This window comes from Salvelinus fontinalis, chromosome 40, assembly GCF_029448725.1.
Source record: "Salvelinus fontinalis isolate EN_2023a chromosome 40, ASM2944872v1, whole genome shotgun sequence".
Taxonomy (NCBI): Eukaryota; Metazoa; Chordata; class Actinopteri; order Salmoniformes; family Salmonidae; genus Salvelinus; species Salvelinus fontinalis.
In genome coordinates this window covers 15,636,430-15,654,166 of record NC_074704.1, presented here as the reverse complement: position 1 = coordinate 15,654,166, position 17,737 = coordinate 15,636,430, and the positions used below count along the sequence as shown (strand labels likewise).

The following is a 17,737-nucleotide window of genomic DNA, read 5'->3' as shown; positions in this document are numbered from 1 at the left end:
GCCATGACCAGCCTTTCAAAGCACTTCATGGCTACCGACATGAGTGCCACGCGTCTTAAATCTTTTAGGCAAGTTACCTTCGCTTCCTTGGGCACAGGGACTATGGTGATCTGCTTGAAACATGTAGGTAATTCAGACTCGGTCAGGGAGATGTTGAATATGTCAGTGAAGTCACTTGACAGTTGGTCCGCGCATGCTTGAATACACGTCCTGGTAATCCGTCTGGCCCAGCGGATTTGTGAATGTTGACCTGTTTATAGGTTTTGTTCACATCGGCTACCGAGAGCATTATCACACAGTCGTCCAGAACAGCTAGTGCTATGCTTCAGTGTTGCTTCAGTATGCTTCAGTGTTGCTTGCCTCGAAGCGAGCATAAAAGGCATTTAGCTTGTCTGGGAGGCTCGCGTCACTGGGCAGCTCACGTCTGGGTTTCCCTTTGTAGTCCGTAATAGTTTTAAAGCTCTGCCACATCCGACGAGCATCAGAGCCGGTGTAGTAGAATTCAATCTTAATCCTGTATTGTTGATTTGCTTGCCTGATGGTTTGTCTGAGGGAATAGCGGGATTTCTTATATGTGTCCGGATTAGTCTCCCGCTCCCTGAATGTGGCAGCTCTAGCCTTTAGTTCGATGAGGATGTTGCCTGTAATCCATGGCTTCTGGTTGGGATATAGACATACAGTCACTGTGGGGACAACGTCATCGATGCACTTATTGATGAAGCCGACTTAGGTGGTAGATAGTGTGGTCTACAGCTTATTATAAGGTAATCTACCTCAGGCGAGCAATACCTCGAGACTTCTTATTAGACATCGCACACCAGCTGTACAGTTTTTAATGTCCCGTTGGTTGGATAATCTTTATCGTAGGTCATCAATTTATTTTCCAATGATTTCACGTTAGCAAGACGAATGGAAGGCAATGGGAGTTTACTCCCTCGCCTCCGGATTCTCAGAAGGGTGCCCGATCTGCGCCCTCTTTTCCATTGTCTTTTCTTCACGCAAAAGGCGCGGATCTGGGCCTGTTCCAGTGAAAATCCTTCTCGTCGGACTCATTAACCTCTCTTGGGTATATGGGACGTTAGCGTCAACCTCTTCAACAGCCAGTGAAACTGCTGGGCGCCAAATTCAAATACAGAAATACTCATTATAAAAATTCAGAAAATGAAACATATTTTACATAGGTTTAAAGATGAACGTCTTGTGAATGCAACCACGGTGTCAGATTTTAAAAATGCTTTACGGCGAAAGCATACCTTATGATTATTTGAGAACATAGCCCACTAGACAATTCATTACAAACAGTAACCAGCCAAGTAGAACAGATTCAGAGTCAGAAATAGAGATAAAATGAATCCCTTACCTTTGATGATCTTCATATGGTTGACTCAGCAGACATTATTTTACTCAATAAATGTTTATTTTGTTCGATAAAGTCTCTTTATATACAAAAACCTCAGTTTTGTTCGCGCATTTTCTTCAGTAATCCACAGGCTCAAACGCAATCAAAACAGGAATAGAAAAAAAATCCAAATTGTATACGTAAAGTTCATAGAAACATGTCAAACAATGTTTATATTCAATCCTCAGATTGTTTTTAGCCTAAATAATCGATTATATTTCAACCGGACAATAACGTCGTCAATTTAACCTTTCAGGAGCCTCTACCCCGGGTCCGGGAGCATCCCCCCCCACACACACTGATTAGCATCGCTAGCATAGCGTCACAATTAAATAGTAGCATCTAAATATCATTAAATCACAAGTCCAAGACACCTAATGAAAGATACAGATCCTGTGAATAAAGCCACAAATTCAGATTTTTTTAAATGTTTTACAGGGAAGACACAATATGTAAATCTATTAGCTAAACACGTTAGCAAAAATCACCATTTTTCTTTGTCCACCATTTTCTCTCAACACCAGTAGCTATCACCAATTCGGCTAAACTAAGATATTGATAGCCACTAACCAAGAAAAAACCTCATCAGATGACAGTCTGATAACATATTTATGGTATAGGATAGGTTTTGTTAGAAAAATGTGCATATTTCAGGTATAAATCATGGTTTGCCATTGCAGCCAGCATCACAAATCTCACCAAAGCTCCTAGAATTACTACAGAGAGCAACGTGTATTACCAATTTACTCATCATAAAACATTTCTTAAAAATACACAGCACATAGCAATGGAAAGACACAGATCTTGTGAATTCAGACAACATTTCAGACTTTCTAAGTGTTTTACGGCGAAAACACAATAAATCGTTATATTAGCATACCACATATGCAAACGTTACCCGAGCACTGATTCAAGCCAAAGAGAGCGGTATCGTTATCATCGCCAAAATATATAAATTTTTTCACTAACCTCAGAATTCTTCAGATGACACTCCTGTAACATCATATTACAACATACATATAGAGTTTGTTCGAAAATTTGCATATTTAGCCACCAAAATCATGGTTAGACAATGACAAAAGTAGCTCAGCTGGTCAGAAAATGTCGTGCACCATATTAGACAGTGATCTAGTCTTATACATAAATACTCATAAACTTAAAAATACAGGGTGGACAGCGATTGATAGACAATTTAATTCTTAATACAATCGCGGAATTACATTTTTTAAATTATCCTTACTTTTCAATACAGGTTGTGCCAAGCGAAGCTATAGCAAACAAAACGGCGGCATAAGCGTTTAACATTTTTCGACAGAAACACGATTTATCATCATAAATTGTTCTTACTATGAGCTGTTCTCCCAACAGAATCTTGGACAATGAATCCTTTCTTGGGTCTAATCTTCTTTTGGTCGAAAGATGTCCACTTGTCCGTCGAAATGCCCACTAACGTACGACCGGGACCCCGAAACGTGCCCGGAGCTTCAAAGTCTATTACAAAGCAATGCCTCAAAATCGCACTAAACGGATATAAATTGCTATAAAACGGTTTAAATTAACTACCTTATGATGTTTCTAACACCTATAACGAGTAAAAAGATGACCGACGCTATATTACTGGCTAAACCAAGGCTTGGAAAAAGGCCAGTCAAAAGTCCAAAGGAACGCTACTTCCGGTATTTGGTGATTTATAGAGCCAATGATTGCGCAATCGACTCCATTCAAATTGTCACCACTTACTGACATCTAGAGGAAGGCGTGGGCAGTGTTTGTATCTTCATAGGATTTACAGTGGCTTTAAAACTGATCTGGAACCAGAGGCCAAGAGTTCTGAAAACTCACTCAGAGGGAGGAAAAGTGCTGTAGAATGAGTTCTGTTCCACTCAGAGACATAATTCAAACGGCTATAGAAACTAGAGAGTGTTTTCTATCCAATAATAACAACAATATGCATATTGTACGAGCAAGAATTGAGTACTAGGCAGTTTAATCTGTAGAGAAAATTATGCTAATGCAAAACAGCACCCCCTATAGTTGCAAGAAGTTAAAAGGTAAACAAGAATTGCTCTCTCTCTGTCGAGCGCATGAAAAAGCTCTCCGACACTTTAGCGTCCAGTCATTCCGAATGCTCTTATTCCCTCATTTTTCAGGATACAAGCCGGAAACTATTTCTAAAGACTGTTGACATCTAGTGGAAGGCATAGAAACTGCAGTTGGAGTCCTAAGTCAATGGATACTGTTATGGCATTGAATAGAAAACTACAAAAACAAAACTACTTCCTGAATGGATTTTTCTCAGGTTTTCGCCTGCCAAATCAGTTCTGTTATACTCACAGACATTATTTTAACAGTTTTGGAAACTTTAGAGTGTTTTCTATCCAAATATACAAATTATATGTATATCATATCTTCTGGGCCCGAGATGCAGGCAGTTTAAATTGGGCATGCATTTCATCCAAAATTCCAAATGCTGCCCTCTACCCTAGTGAAGTTAACTGAAATAGATTCTTCCAGTCCATGGGGAGTGATTGCTTTTCTGATGTCCAGAAGTTATTTTCGGTCATAAGAGACAGTAGCAGCAACTTAATTTACACAACAAGTTAAAAAATCAGTTACACAAAATGCAAAAAACTAACAAAAAAGCACAATTGGTTGGGAGAATGTAAAACAATCACATAAATCAATGATATTACAGCAATACATAATAAAATTAACCTTGAAAATCACTTACATTACAGATATGAAAATAAAAATATACTTCTGAACGGAACCAGTTGCTCATTCACTGTTACTGCTTCTTCTGGACAGGGCTGTAGAGGTATGGCAGACGCTCCATCCACTTCTCTCAGATATCTCTTATGGCCCACAGTTTGTCTCTCACACGTCTTGCAGGTCTTGACTCACGGTTATCAAATCGTAGCATTCTTGAGAAAGTGTGAAAGACTTTCAGTGGCATAGTGGCACGGAAAATCACCCTTCATCTCTCTGCATCCCAGAGACTACATGTAGCCTCACCTCGGGATCTATACACACCCTCTAAGTTTAGCAGCTCTATGTAGGTACGCAGGTCAATCTCATCCATCCTTTTCCAGTTTACGGAAACCCTCCAAATTTGTCCTGTCCAGATTTTTTCAATGGCTGGTGTGATGAACATGTAGAATGTTGAGGCGATGTCTTGGGCATGGGCAACTGCATGTCTTGTGGGCCCTGGGGTCATCCTTATGGCATTTTGTGCTGCCATCCTGCCCTGGTTGTCATATGGTGACAAGGACCATGTTATTTTTCTCTTCTTTAACACAAATGTCTCTCTATCAGCTTGGGGGATTTCTTCATCTGAAGATGATGCGTCGTTCTCTGGGTTGTATTCTTCCCCATCTTCTTCTTCAGATACCTCCTCCTCTTCTAAATCATTGTTCTCTTGTTCCTCCTGGACATCTGAAAAAAACAGATCTATGACCTGTTGGGCTCTGAAAAGCACTCAGGGCTTCAGCAAAGAAATTTTGTTTATTTTGTCTTAAATTATTTTAATTTTGTCTGTGAACTTGAGTCATGTATGTGGTCGTGGAGGGGAGTTGCTGCACATTCACAAGAAAGTTTTAGCTTTTTCTGAGTTCAATCAGTAGCACACAATCTCAAATTATGTTTGTGTGTGTGTCTTTGTGATTTTTGTGGTGTCTAAATTATTTTATAACTGCCGGGTCAAAAATGACCCTAAGACAATATTTGTACCCTGGTGGTGTACAGCTTTCATGGAAATATGAACAAAGGCGATGTTTCACTTTTTCTAATGTTGGGGTCACTCTAGGAAAAGTCATCAAATTTCAAGTTAAACATAGCGGTGGATCATTTTTTACCCTTAGGACCACACATAGGTTGTGTGGCCAGTGATTTCAAGTTAATGTATATAGGGCAGCAGCTTCTAATGTGCTAGTGATGGCTATTTAACATTCTGATGGCCTTGAGATAGAAGCAATGTTTTTCAGTCTCTTGGTCCCAGCTTTGATGCACCTGTACTGACCTCGCCTTCTGGATGATAGCGGGGTGAACAGGCAGTGGCTCAGGTGGTTGTTGTTCTTGATTATGTTTTTGGCCTTCCTGTGACATCGGGTGTTGTAGGTGTCCTGGAGGTCAGGTAGTTTGACCCCGGTGATGCATTGGGCAGACCGTACCACCCTCTGGAGAGCCCTGTGGTAGCGAGCGGTGCAGTTGCCCGACAGCCCGACAGGATGCTCTCAATTGTGCATCTGTAAAAGTTTGTGAGGGTTTTAGGTGACAAGCCAAATTTCTTCAGCCTCCTGAGGTTGAAGAGATTCTGTTGCACCTTCTTCACCACACTGTCTGTGTGGGTGGACCATTTCATACTGTCAGTGATGTGTAGGCCGAGTAACTTGAAGCTTTCCACCTTCTCCATTGCAGTCCCATCGATGTGGATAGGGGGGTGCTCCCCCTGCTGTTTCCTGAAGTTCACGATCAGCTCCTTTGTTTTGTTGACGTTGGGTGAGAGGTTATTTTCCTGGCACCACACTCCCAGGGCCCTCACCTCCTCCCTGTAGGCTGTCTCGTCATTGTTGGGAATCAGGCCTACTACTGTTGTGTGAACAAGCCAGCCAAATGTCAAGTTAATAATAGATACAAATATAACACGCTTATGTCTAAAAGGATTATCCAGCCCATTGCGCTGCAGTGTTTTAATTGCCCCCTTGTCTCTGGATTTGAACAGGGAGGCTTCGTCAATTAGTGAAAGTTCCATTTAAATGTTGTCTCTGGTCACCACGACACTTTCAATCAGTGTACTTTGATATTTTTTATGTCATATATTCTGCTGGTGTTTTTTTCTCCATGGTTTAGTACATTTTGAGGTTATTTACAGGGGAAAGAGAGTGCAGGTGATGCTTTTAGCACGATGCCGCCACAGATTTCCAATTGGAATATTTTTTACAACAGACACAGTTTAGGGAGTCTGTCCAAATGACTCACATCACACACACACAACACACACGCACATCCGCATAGACACAGACTTAAAAGAGACACACTTTCTCTCTCTGAGATATACACACACTTTCTCTCTCTGTCACACATATCACACACATCAAACACACACACACACACATACATTCACTGCATGCGTTTGAACGCTAGGATAAAGATTAGTCTCAGTGAAAGAGGATAAGAGTTAACGGAGATGTACACGACAGAACGCCGAGACACTGTCAGCCGGAGTTTTACTGTTAAAATACAGTGTTATATCTCTCCACTAGAGGAAACTTCACCGCTTAGATCACGGTAATGCCACGTACACCCACGTCAGCTCCCATTACAGTCTCAGCATGGCAGACCACAGTTTTACTCATAAAGCATCACGTCAAAAACATGATCAAGCGTGTTTTAAGTCCAGAATAAATCTTGTTCTTCAACTAAATTCCATCAAAACTATAAAACATTATGACAGTTATGATAATTGTTGAGTAAGATTTCATTCACCTTCCCTTTTCAGCTAAACTAGTCTTACTGAGAAGAAGATCCCACATATTACCCCAGTGATAATGACAAGCTCAGTGTGAGATCTTCTTTTCTCTAATTCTTCATTTAAATGAGACAACATACACAAAGCATCAAACAAAATGTCTCTCTCTTTTATGGACAATGAAACTTCTGTTGATCTACTCATGTTTAGATTTGTGATAAAAATACATGTTTTCACGTGTTCTATTTTACTGCAAATGTGAGTTATTATACTAGTACACTATAATTACCACTCAAAGTCGTGGGCCCGACAGATACATGACTCAGCAGAGAGGACTTTGACGTGGTCTTTTCCCAGCATGCAATAGTTTCCTGGTCTGGGTTTCATATAGATCTGTTTCTTGCCCATCACGCACGGCTCGCCCTGTGAAACACATACAGGATATTAATCCATATACAGTGAGGGAAAAAAGTATTTGATCCCCTGCTGATTTTGTACGTTTGCCCACTTACAAAGAAATGATCAGTCTATAATTTTAATGGTGGGTTTATTTGAACAGTGAGAGACAGAATAACAACAAAAAAATCCAGAAAAACACATTTCAAAAATGTTATAAATTGATTTGCATTTTAATGAGGGAAATAAGTATTTGACCCCTCTGCAAAACATGACTTAGTACTTGGTGGCAAAACCCTTGTTGGCAATCACAGAGGTCAGACGTTTCTTGTAGTTGGCCACCAGGTTTGCACACATCTCAGGAGGGATTTTGTCCCACTCCTCTTTGCAGCTCTTCTCCAAGTCATTAACGTTTCGAGGCTGATGTTTGGCAACTCGAACCTTCAGCTCCCTCCACAGATTTTCTATGGGATTAACTTCTTTGGGGTACCCCCCCCCCCCCCTTCTTCTCAATTTCCACCTAAAGACATACCCTAATCTAACTGCCTGTAGCTCAGGCTCAGAAGCAAGGATATGCATATTGTTGGTATCATTTGAAAGGAAACACTCTGAATTCTGTGGAAATGTGAATTGAATGTCGGAGAATATAACACAATAGATCTGGTTGAAGAAAATACAAGGAAATAAACATACGTTTTCTGTTTTTTATTGTTGCTGCATCATCTTTCAAATGATCAAGAACAGCCAAACACACAGATAGGATGCTGTGGAAGAACTGAATGAAGAACATAAGATGCCAACAATAGCTGAGCAACGTTTTAGACAGATAACTTCAAAAATGAGCGAGCTACATGACATTGAGCATGAAGTCACCCAGGTGTCCCACACAAATGCACCCAAATGTAGCAAAGTGGCCAAATTGGTACAGTGATACATTTAGAAGGAAAGAACTATATACAAAATACATAAATTCTATTCTAACACATCCCCAAAAAATAAAAAAATATATATATGATTTTTTGTTGTTGAAAAAAATAAAAATAATAAACAAACAAATAACAAGGGTAACTATTTACACATTTTCTATTTACAATATTGTGAAGACCTTCAGTCCTCTACACAATATTGTGCTACTCATGCCATGCCCCATAGCAGTCTCTTTCTGCTGTAAAGTAGAGGGTTACAGAACAAGTGGTGATGGGGCATTTCCTGTGACAAAGCGCACAACGACGTCTCGCTACTGTGCCCTTTATGCCCTGAGGCACATTCATGCCTGCAGAGATGAATCTGGGCAGGTGAACACCACTGGTTGGAGCAGAAGGTGCTGCAGTGGACTTGCTGTAGCTAGCAAGCTCCTGGATGAGCAGCTCCCTGAAGGCTAGCTGTGAGATGGGGGGCTGTCCACAGCTCTTCGCTATTTCCTTCTGGAGGATGAAGCAATTCACCCCAGCAATGTCAATGAAATGATAGAAAAATGTTTTGTACCATTTCATGGTCTTGTGAAGAACATTGTAGTATCCTATCAGCGCATATGACAGGTCCACACCTCCCATGCTCTTGTTGTAGTCCTTCACAGCAGCTGGAATGGGGACATTTTTGTGGTCCATGCCCCGGCACCATCCTTCACACGCCTGATGACGTGATCTCCACTGAAGGACTTGTGGATACTGGAGCACATGACCACCTCTCTGGTATCCATCCACTTCACAAACAGCAGGCCATCTTCACGGATCCATCGCATGGTACCCCGCTCAGCCCGCTTAGGCATGTCGTTCACCTTGGTCTTTGGAAATCCCACCCTGTTGGTACGAATGTTGCCACAAGCCCACACCTCCTGCTTCCTCAGCTCTGTAAACAGGGTAGGGCTTGTGTAGAAGTTGTCCACAAACAGTTTGTAGCCCCCCACAAACAGTTTGTAGCCCTTCCCCAGCAGTTGAAAATCCAATAACTCCATAACGGAATCATAACTCAGTCCATTACCGGTAGCAAAAATGTTTTTTTCCTCATAAACAAAAAAATTGCAAGTGTAGGCACACACAGAATCAGCCAAAACAAACAGCTTGTAACCCCATTTGGTTGGTTTGTTACGCATGTATTGTTTGAGGCTGATTCTGGCCTTTGAGGCTACCATTCTCTCATTGATGGACAGGTTCTGGAAGGTCTGAAAATAAGTCTTGCAGGCATCAACGATGCTGGGGTAGAGAGGTTTTATTTTACAAAGCCTATCAAACCTTGGTGTGCATCTCTTCTTGTCATTTTCCCCATCAACTTCTGGGTCACTGATGTGAAGCGCCCGTGAGATAGTCAGAAACCTTTTAGAAGACATGACAGTCATGGGGAAAGGCAGTTGATAGAGAGCTGATGTTTTCCAGTAGTCCCTTAGAGTTTTCAACTTCACCAGCCCCATGTAAATTACCATTGAAACGTAGCAGAAAAGGTCTGACATGGAAATGGTCTTCCATGCCTCTTTCTTTCCTGCCTGCTTCTTAGCCCTATACTTATTGGTGTTCGCAACCAGGGAATCAACAACTGACGAGGAGAAAAACAGTTGAAAAAGTTTTAGGGGGCTGTTCTTTGCAGTCAAGTCTAGCATCCTTGCCATGCAGAAACATGTATTACGCCTGGGAGTCAAAACTAGCTTCACTGAAAGATTCATCTTCCTGAAGAAACTCTGTCTCGCTGTCTCTATCAATTTCCTCTATAATTTGGGTTAACTTCTTATGGCTGCAGCCCGACACCGGCACACTTATGACAACATCCAGCTCAAGTGCAGGGCGCGAAATTCAAAATATATATTTTTTAAATATTTAACTTTCACACATTAACAAGTCCAAGACACCAGATGAAAGGTGCACATCTTGTGAATCAAGCCAACATGTCCGATTTTTAAAATGTTTTACAGGGAAGACACTATGTAAATCTATTAGCTAATCACGTTAGCAAAAGACACCAATATTCTTACTCCATCAGTTTATGACTCCATCAGTAGCTATCACAAATTCGGCCAAATAAAGATAAAAATAGCCACTAACCAAGAAACAACCTCATCAGATGACAGTCTGATAACATATTTATTGTATAGCATATGTTTTTTTCGAAAAATTTGCACATTTCAGGTATAATTCATAGTTTACATTTCAGCTACAATCAGAAATTGCACCGAAAGCAGCCATAATATTTACAGACACCAACGTCAAATACCTAATTACTCATCATAAAACATTTCTGAAAAATACATAGTGTACAGTAATTGAAAGACAGGCATCTTGGGATTCTAGACAATATTTCCGATTTATTAAATGTTTTACAGCGCAAACAAAATGTAGCGTGATATTTTATATATATATATATTTTTTTATATATTTGTTTTTTATATATATATGTTTTTTTAAATATTTTTTAAAACTTTCTGAGATGTAGCCATTATTTACTATTTTACACCTAGGGTTACTATACATAATTTTTACCCATTTTATAAGAGATTCCCCAAAATTGAAATATTCTAGGCATTTATATATAAACTCCAGTCGTACTTTATCAAAAGCCTTTTCAAAATCAGCTATGAAAACCAGGCCTGGTGTCCCCGATATTTCATAGTGTTCTATTGTTTCCAGTACTTGCCTTATATTATCTCCAATGTATCGTCCATGTAAAAAACCTGTCTGATTAGGATGAATAATATCTGACAAAACTTTTTTTATTCTATGCGCCAAGCATTTTGCTAGGATTTTGGCATCACAACACTGAAGTGTAAGAGGTCTCCAATTTTTTAAATGGACTGGATCTTTATATATACCACTTGGGTCCTGTTTCAGTAATAATGATATCACACCTTCTTGTTGCGTGTCTGATAATCTATCATTTATATAGGAGTGGTTAAAACAAGCTAATAATGGTCCTTTGAGTATATCAAAATAATGTTTGTATACTTCCACTGGTATGCCATCCAGTCCTGGAGTTTTCCCATCCTTAAAGGCCCCAATTGCATCAAGTAGTTCCTCCTCTGTAATTAGGCCTTCACATGAGTCTTTCTGTACAGATGTTAATTTTACATTATTATTAGGGAAAAAATCCATACAATTAGTTTCAGTTAGTGGAGATGGAGGAGCCTGAAACGAAAACATATTCTTAAAGTACTTTACTTCCTCTTTCAAAATATCATTTGGTGAATCATGCGTGACTCCATCATTTGTAACAAGTTTTAATACGTTTTTTTGGTAGCATTTCTATATTGAAGATTGAAAAAGAATTTGGTGCATTTTTCCCCATATTCCATCCAGTTCGCTTTATTTTTATAATATATTACACTGGATCTTTCTTGAATAAGTTCCTCCATTTCTTTTTGTTTTTCCTCTAACTTATTCTGTGTCTCTATGGTACCGATTTTATTGTTATCTAACTGTACTGTTAGTCCTTCAATTTCCTTTGTTAATATGGACTCTTTTGATCGAAATTGCTTTTGTTTTATAGATGAGTACTGAATTGCATGGCCTCTAAAGGCACACTTAAAAGTGTCCCATACAATATGGGGATCTGCTGTACCTATGTTATGTCTAAAAAAGTCAATTATAAATTCTTCTGTCCTAGTTCTAAACAATTTATCATCTAGTAGGCTTTGATTAAATTTCCAATATCCTCGCCCACGTGGAAATTCTGTAAGAGTAATATATATGCCGCATTCTGTCCCCTATCAAACACTTTTTAACTTTTGGTGCCAGAGAGAATGATATAAGAAAGTAGTCAAGGCGACTAGCTTGATTAAGCCTCCGCCATGTATATCTCACTAGGTCAGGGTATTTAAGTCTCCATATATCCACTAATTCCAATATATCCATGACATTCCTGATTTCCTTAAGTGCCTGAGGGTGATAGTTTGTAGTGTGATTTCCTTTCCGGTCCATAGAAGTATTTAAGACCGTATTAAAATCTCCCACTATAATAATAGAGTCTAGTGTTGCTTGTAGAGTTGATACATTCTTATATATATTGTCAAAGAAGCTTGGATCATCATTATTTGGACCGTATAGGTTAATAAGCCATATATGTTTATTGTCCAATAACATATTTAAAATAATCCATCTACCTTGAGGATCTGTTTGGACAAGTTGCACATTTGGATCAAAGTTATTATTAATTAAAACCATCACCCCTTTTGAATTTCTTTGCCCATGGGAGAAATATATTTCGCCCCCCAGGTCTTTTTCCACAAAACTTCATCTAAAACTGTCGAATGGGTTTCCTGTAAACAGTAGATATTATAATCCTTCTCTTTTAGCCAGGTAAATACTGATCGTCTTTCCTTATTATCTGCTAAGCCATTACAATTGTAACTGGCTATACTTATTTCACCACTTACCATAATGAGACACACCTTTCAATTATTTTTATCAAAATATATGTTTGTAAACGTCCTATTAAAAAGTAACATAATGATTGAGTGTCTATATAGTTGTACCATGACATTTGCATCTCCACTAAGCAAACCTCCAATTGGTCCCCACTATTCCACCCGCCAAAAGCCCCCATCTCGAGTTGGGTTGTCATCCCAATGCCCGGCAGACCACCCCCGACCCCCCGCATCGCACAGCCCCGGACCGACTGGGATCCATCCTTCGAAAAGTGCACACAGCGCCATCCACCGAACCGAAGCCGATCCATTGCCAAATGCATTTCCATCGCCCTCACCTCGATTTTTATTACATATTGCTGTGAATCATCCTCTATAGTCCCTAACATCTTTTACTTCTTCCCTCGCAACAGTTGTGGGATACACACATACACCCACACACATTCAGCCCTTACCCCCACACAACCATAAGCTCACCCTCTCAACAATTGCACCATCCCAGAGCCCAACTCAAGATGGGTCATGATTTACAAATGTACTTGCAGTTGCAGCTGCATGAGAAGGCCTGCTAGACCGCGCAAAAAATGAGCATAAATGTAGAAATTTATTTACCATTGTCACATCCTAGATGATGGAGGTCAAATGTACACCTTCTTCCTGAAACACCCACAATACGGTCATCCATTTTGACCATGTTCCCAAGCATCTCCATGCAGTCCGACTTGATTTCGTGCCACCAGGGCCACAATAATATACCCCCTCTCTGAATGTCCGAGTGTGACCCCCTCCCCATGGGTTACTGCAGCTAGTGTTGCCAGCACTGCCACTGCCTGGGTGGGGGCACCCCACCGGAATCCCCACCGGCTAGGTACAAGGTCGTCAAGGTTCTCATTAGCAGCTTTGAGAATTTCCTTGTTTATTACGCTCTCCCTTTAGGGGGCTTTGGCTTTGCAGGACCAACCCTGCCAAGCAGGCTCAGAATCTTGAGGGGGCAGTGCTGCTCTTGGTCCCTGACCTCATTTTGGCTGCATACAGACCGCTTACAGCATGCACATAAAACAGTTAGGGACTTCTCCTTAGTATCTGGGCCATTCATGTGGGTGTCTAGGGTATAGGGCCATGGACCGTACCATTAAAATAGGATAATAAATAATTAGATATAATTTATTTTAAAAATGTAGTTCCCCATGATAGGACAATAAATAAATAAGACGTATAATTCATTATAAAAGTATATCCATCATCTGAACAACATTGAAAGCCCTCTCATACCCGGCCCACAGCAATACACTGGCTCTGGGATATGCAACTATTTCATTACTCACTCACTCAACTTTCCAAACATAACAAATAAAAATAAACACACACCACACCATCCACACATACTGTGCCTTCTGTTTACTTAGTTTTTATCTTCACTATGTAGAAATAGTGCTTGTGTTCAATTGGTTATATGTGAAGATTTATAGAAAAGCTATATTTTGTATTGTATTGTTACAATCAATAACCGGGCTTGAATTGTGTTCATTTTCCTCATCTATGAGAACTTTGTAATTTTTAAAATAACCATGGAGTAGTCTTTGTGTCTCTGAACAACTGGTTATCAATATATAGTTTATCAACGACGAGAGCTACTCGTTTCGCTTTTAATCTATTTTCTTTGAAAATTGGATACAGAACTTTGCGCCGTTCTACAATTTCTTTCGGAAACTGATCATTCATGCCAATTTTGGTCCCAGCAAGTCTTTTACCCAGGCTTTTAACCATTATTTTATCTTTAAATGAAGCAAATTTGGCAACGATTGGGCGTTCGTACCTCTGCCCTCTCTGTCCGAGGCGGTGTACACGTTCAAGTTGGATCTTATCGATAACTTCGCGTGGAATCTGAAGCGCTGCAAAAAGGAACTCTCTAACTACAGATTCAGGAACCTCTCCTTCTTTCTCTTGGATACCTGTAAGTACCAAATTCTCTCTCATGGATCTAGTTTGTATGTCCAGTAAGCATTCCTTCAGAACGGTGTTCTCCTTTTTAATTTCATTCATTTCGGTTTCAATCTTATTGACTGTCCCTTTTAGCGCGTGTGTTTCCTTCTCCAATGCCGCAGCTTTTTCATCACTCATCTCTAGGCTTGCCTTCAACTCTTTTATATCTTTACTAACTAATTCAAGTATACCCAGTTTGTCATTTATTGATTTTAACAGATCGGTTTCGACCTTTATCATTGCCGGTGGTGAGAATATTAGATCATCAGTGTCGGTTGAGGAGTCACGTTTTCGTTTTTGAATCGGTTCCCCTGTCTTACTCTCCGTCATGTTTGGGTGTTGCTTGTTTTCGTAATATTTGTCGATAAATGTCTCTAGTCTTAGGATTTGTTTTGTGTTATTATCCAGATTGAAGGTTATCACCCACCAGATTATTTAGTGCTAATATTTTAGTCTAATTTAGCAGATATTTCGAATATTATGTTTTATCTTGAGGTGCTCTACATAACTTCGGTCAGTCCGCCATTACCTTTACGTTACCTTTACGTCCGCCGTCTGTTCATGGGGGATGTAGCGTGATATTAGCATAGCCACAATAGCCAGAAACACTTGGGCGCCCACGACCAGTCAACATGCACAACAGATATTAGAAACAGCATCATAAAATGTTTCTTACTTTTGGTGGTCTTCCGTCAGAATGTTGGATAAGGTGTCCTTTGTCCAGAATAGTCGTTGTTTTGATCTGGAACGGCAAATATCCCTCTTCATATAGTATGGGCACTTGCCAAGTGACACGGATTACTCCAACGTCAACAAAGTTAGAAAACGGAACACGGCAAAACTCCCGAAAAAGTTTCAATAATCTGATTAAACTATATTGAAAAAACATACGTTACGATGATATGGTGACATGTATCAAATCAAATCTAAGACGGAGATGTTCGTCTTTCATAACCACAGCTAAACAGAAGCCATATCCGTGTCCTCTTTCGCGCGCTCCGGAAACAGGAAATGGACGGTCACGTCAAACAAAGACCTTTTATTCCACCTCTGACCAAGATAGACACAAAATTTCTTCTCTCACCCCATCTTGACAACCAGGGGAAGGCGTAGGAAGTGTTTGTAGACTCCTACGTAACACGCCCATGTATAGGCATGAGGTTGAACAGAGCATAGATTTCTGACATTTCACTTCCTGATCAGGAAAAGTGCTGCAGAAGGATTTCGGTTTCACTCAGAGAAATAATTCAAACGTTTTTAGAAACTAGAGAGTGTTTTCTATCCAATTGTAATAATAATATGCATATTGTACGAGCAAGAATTGAGTACGACGCCGTTTGAAATGGGCACATATAATCTTGCTACTCAATACGCCCCCTGCAGCCATAAGAAGTTAAATCTGTATACCTAGACTTTGTTTTAGCTTTTCCTGATGTTTCCGCCATAATTTAAATATATAAACTTGTTGAAAATGGTATTGAATATGTACTGCTATGCGTAACACTCGTGGCTCCGTCAAGTAGGATTTGCAATGGCGAATGAACCTCTTTTACGCCAGAGTTTACGACAAAGGCTGGTCTTCGAAAGTATAACCATTACATATTGCCGTTTACCTCAGCTCATTGGCTATCTTCCCAGCTAGATTTCAAGATGATCAGTGGTCATTGGGCCAAAATACAGTCAATCAACGATAGATCGGTCCTACCATTGGTGCGCAATGAGGTCATTGATTGGTGTCTTCAAATCGGTTTGTTTCGGTCAATACGTCCCGGGAAAATAAACATCATGTATGGTTGTGTTAGTAACAACTAGAGGATTGCAATGAAACCAACCATGACTGGATAAACGTTTGTTTAGTGCGTGTAATTACCACGAACGCTTCGTCCAAAGTTGAATGAGACGGAAATCACGACGCAACCGGTTTACAAATGTTTCATGTTAGGCTATAAAAATAGATTTTATCAAACAAAACGAACATTAACTGTGTAGTTAGGACAGTTGGCATTGGAACCAGAGGAAGATCTTCAATGGTAAGCGATTTATTTTATTGTTATTTCTGACTTTCGTGACGCTAATGCTTGGTTGGAAAATGCTAGTAATACTTGTGTGTGTGGGGCGCCATCCTCAGAAAATCACGTTTGCTTTTGCAGTAAACCTTTTTGAAATCTGACACAGCGGCTGGATTAATAAGACGTTCATCTTTTAAATAATGTAAGATACATGTATTTACAAGAATGTTTAATACAACGAATGGTGTATTTACAATGTTAGCTCTCTGCAGTTTCACCGGATGTCTGCCTGGTGGGACGTTAGCGTCTCACCTACCCTAGAGAAGTTAAGGTCTTGAGACTGACTAGGCCACTCCAGGACCTTAATGTGCTTCTTCTTGAGCCACTGCTTTGTTGCCTTGGCCGTGTGTTTTGGGTCATTGTCATGCTGGAATACCCATCCACGATGCATTTTCAATGCCCTAGCTGAGGGAAAATTTGACCGTACATGGCCCCGTCCATTGTCTCTTTGATGCGGTGAAGTTGTCCTGTCCCCTTAGCAGAAAAACACCCCCAAAGCATAATGTTTCCACCTCCATGTTTGACGGTGGGGATGGTGTTCTCGGGGTCATAAGCAGCATTCTTCCTCCTCCAAACACGGCGAGTTGAGTTGATGCAAAAGAGCTCCATTTTGGTCTCATCTGACCACAACACGTTCACCCAGTTGTCCTCTGAATCATTCAGATGTTCATTGGCAAACTTCAGACGGGCATGTATATGTGCTTTCTTGAGCAGGGTGGCCTTGCGGGCGCTGCAGGATTTCAGTCCTTCACGGCGTAGTGTGTTACCAATTGTTTTCTTGGTGACTATGGTCCCAGCTGCTTTGAGATCATTGACAAGATCCTCCCGTGTAGTTCTGGGCTGATTCCTCACCGTTCACATGATCATTGCAACTCCACGAGGTGAGATCTTGCATGGAGCCCCAGGCCAAGGGAGATTGACAGTTATTTTGTGTTTCTTCCATTTGTGAATAATCGCACCAACTGTTGTCGCCTTCTCACCAAGCTGCTTGGCTATGGTCTTGTAGCCCATTCCAGCCTTGTGTAGGTCTACAATCTTGTCCCTGACATCCTTGGAGAGCTCTTTGGTCTTGGCCA

General features: G+C 40.4%; 1 protein-coding gene across 1 annotated transcript in view; it reads right to left on the bottom strand.

Moving 5' to 3' along the window:
- Nucleotides 1-17,737, bottom strand: part of LOC129839283 (VPS10 domain-containing receptor SorCS3-like) — a 266,049-nt gene that overhangs the window by 22,045 nt on the left and 226,267 nt on the right. The window contains exons 9-11 of the mRNA XM_055906593.1: nt 9,391-9,574; nt 9,040-9,210; nt 7,184-7,289 (exon numbers count right to left, since the gene is read on the bottom strand). Coding sequence (XP_055762568.1) covers nt 7,184-7,289; nt 9,040-9,210; nt 9,391-9,574 — 461 coding nt within the window. The remainder of the gene's footprint in view (nt 1-7,183; nt 7,290-9,039; nt 9,211-9,390; nt 9,575-17,737) is intronic.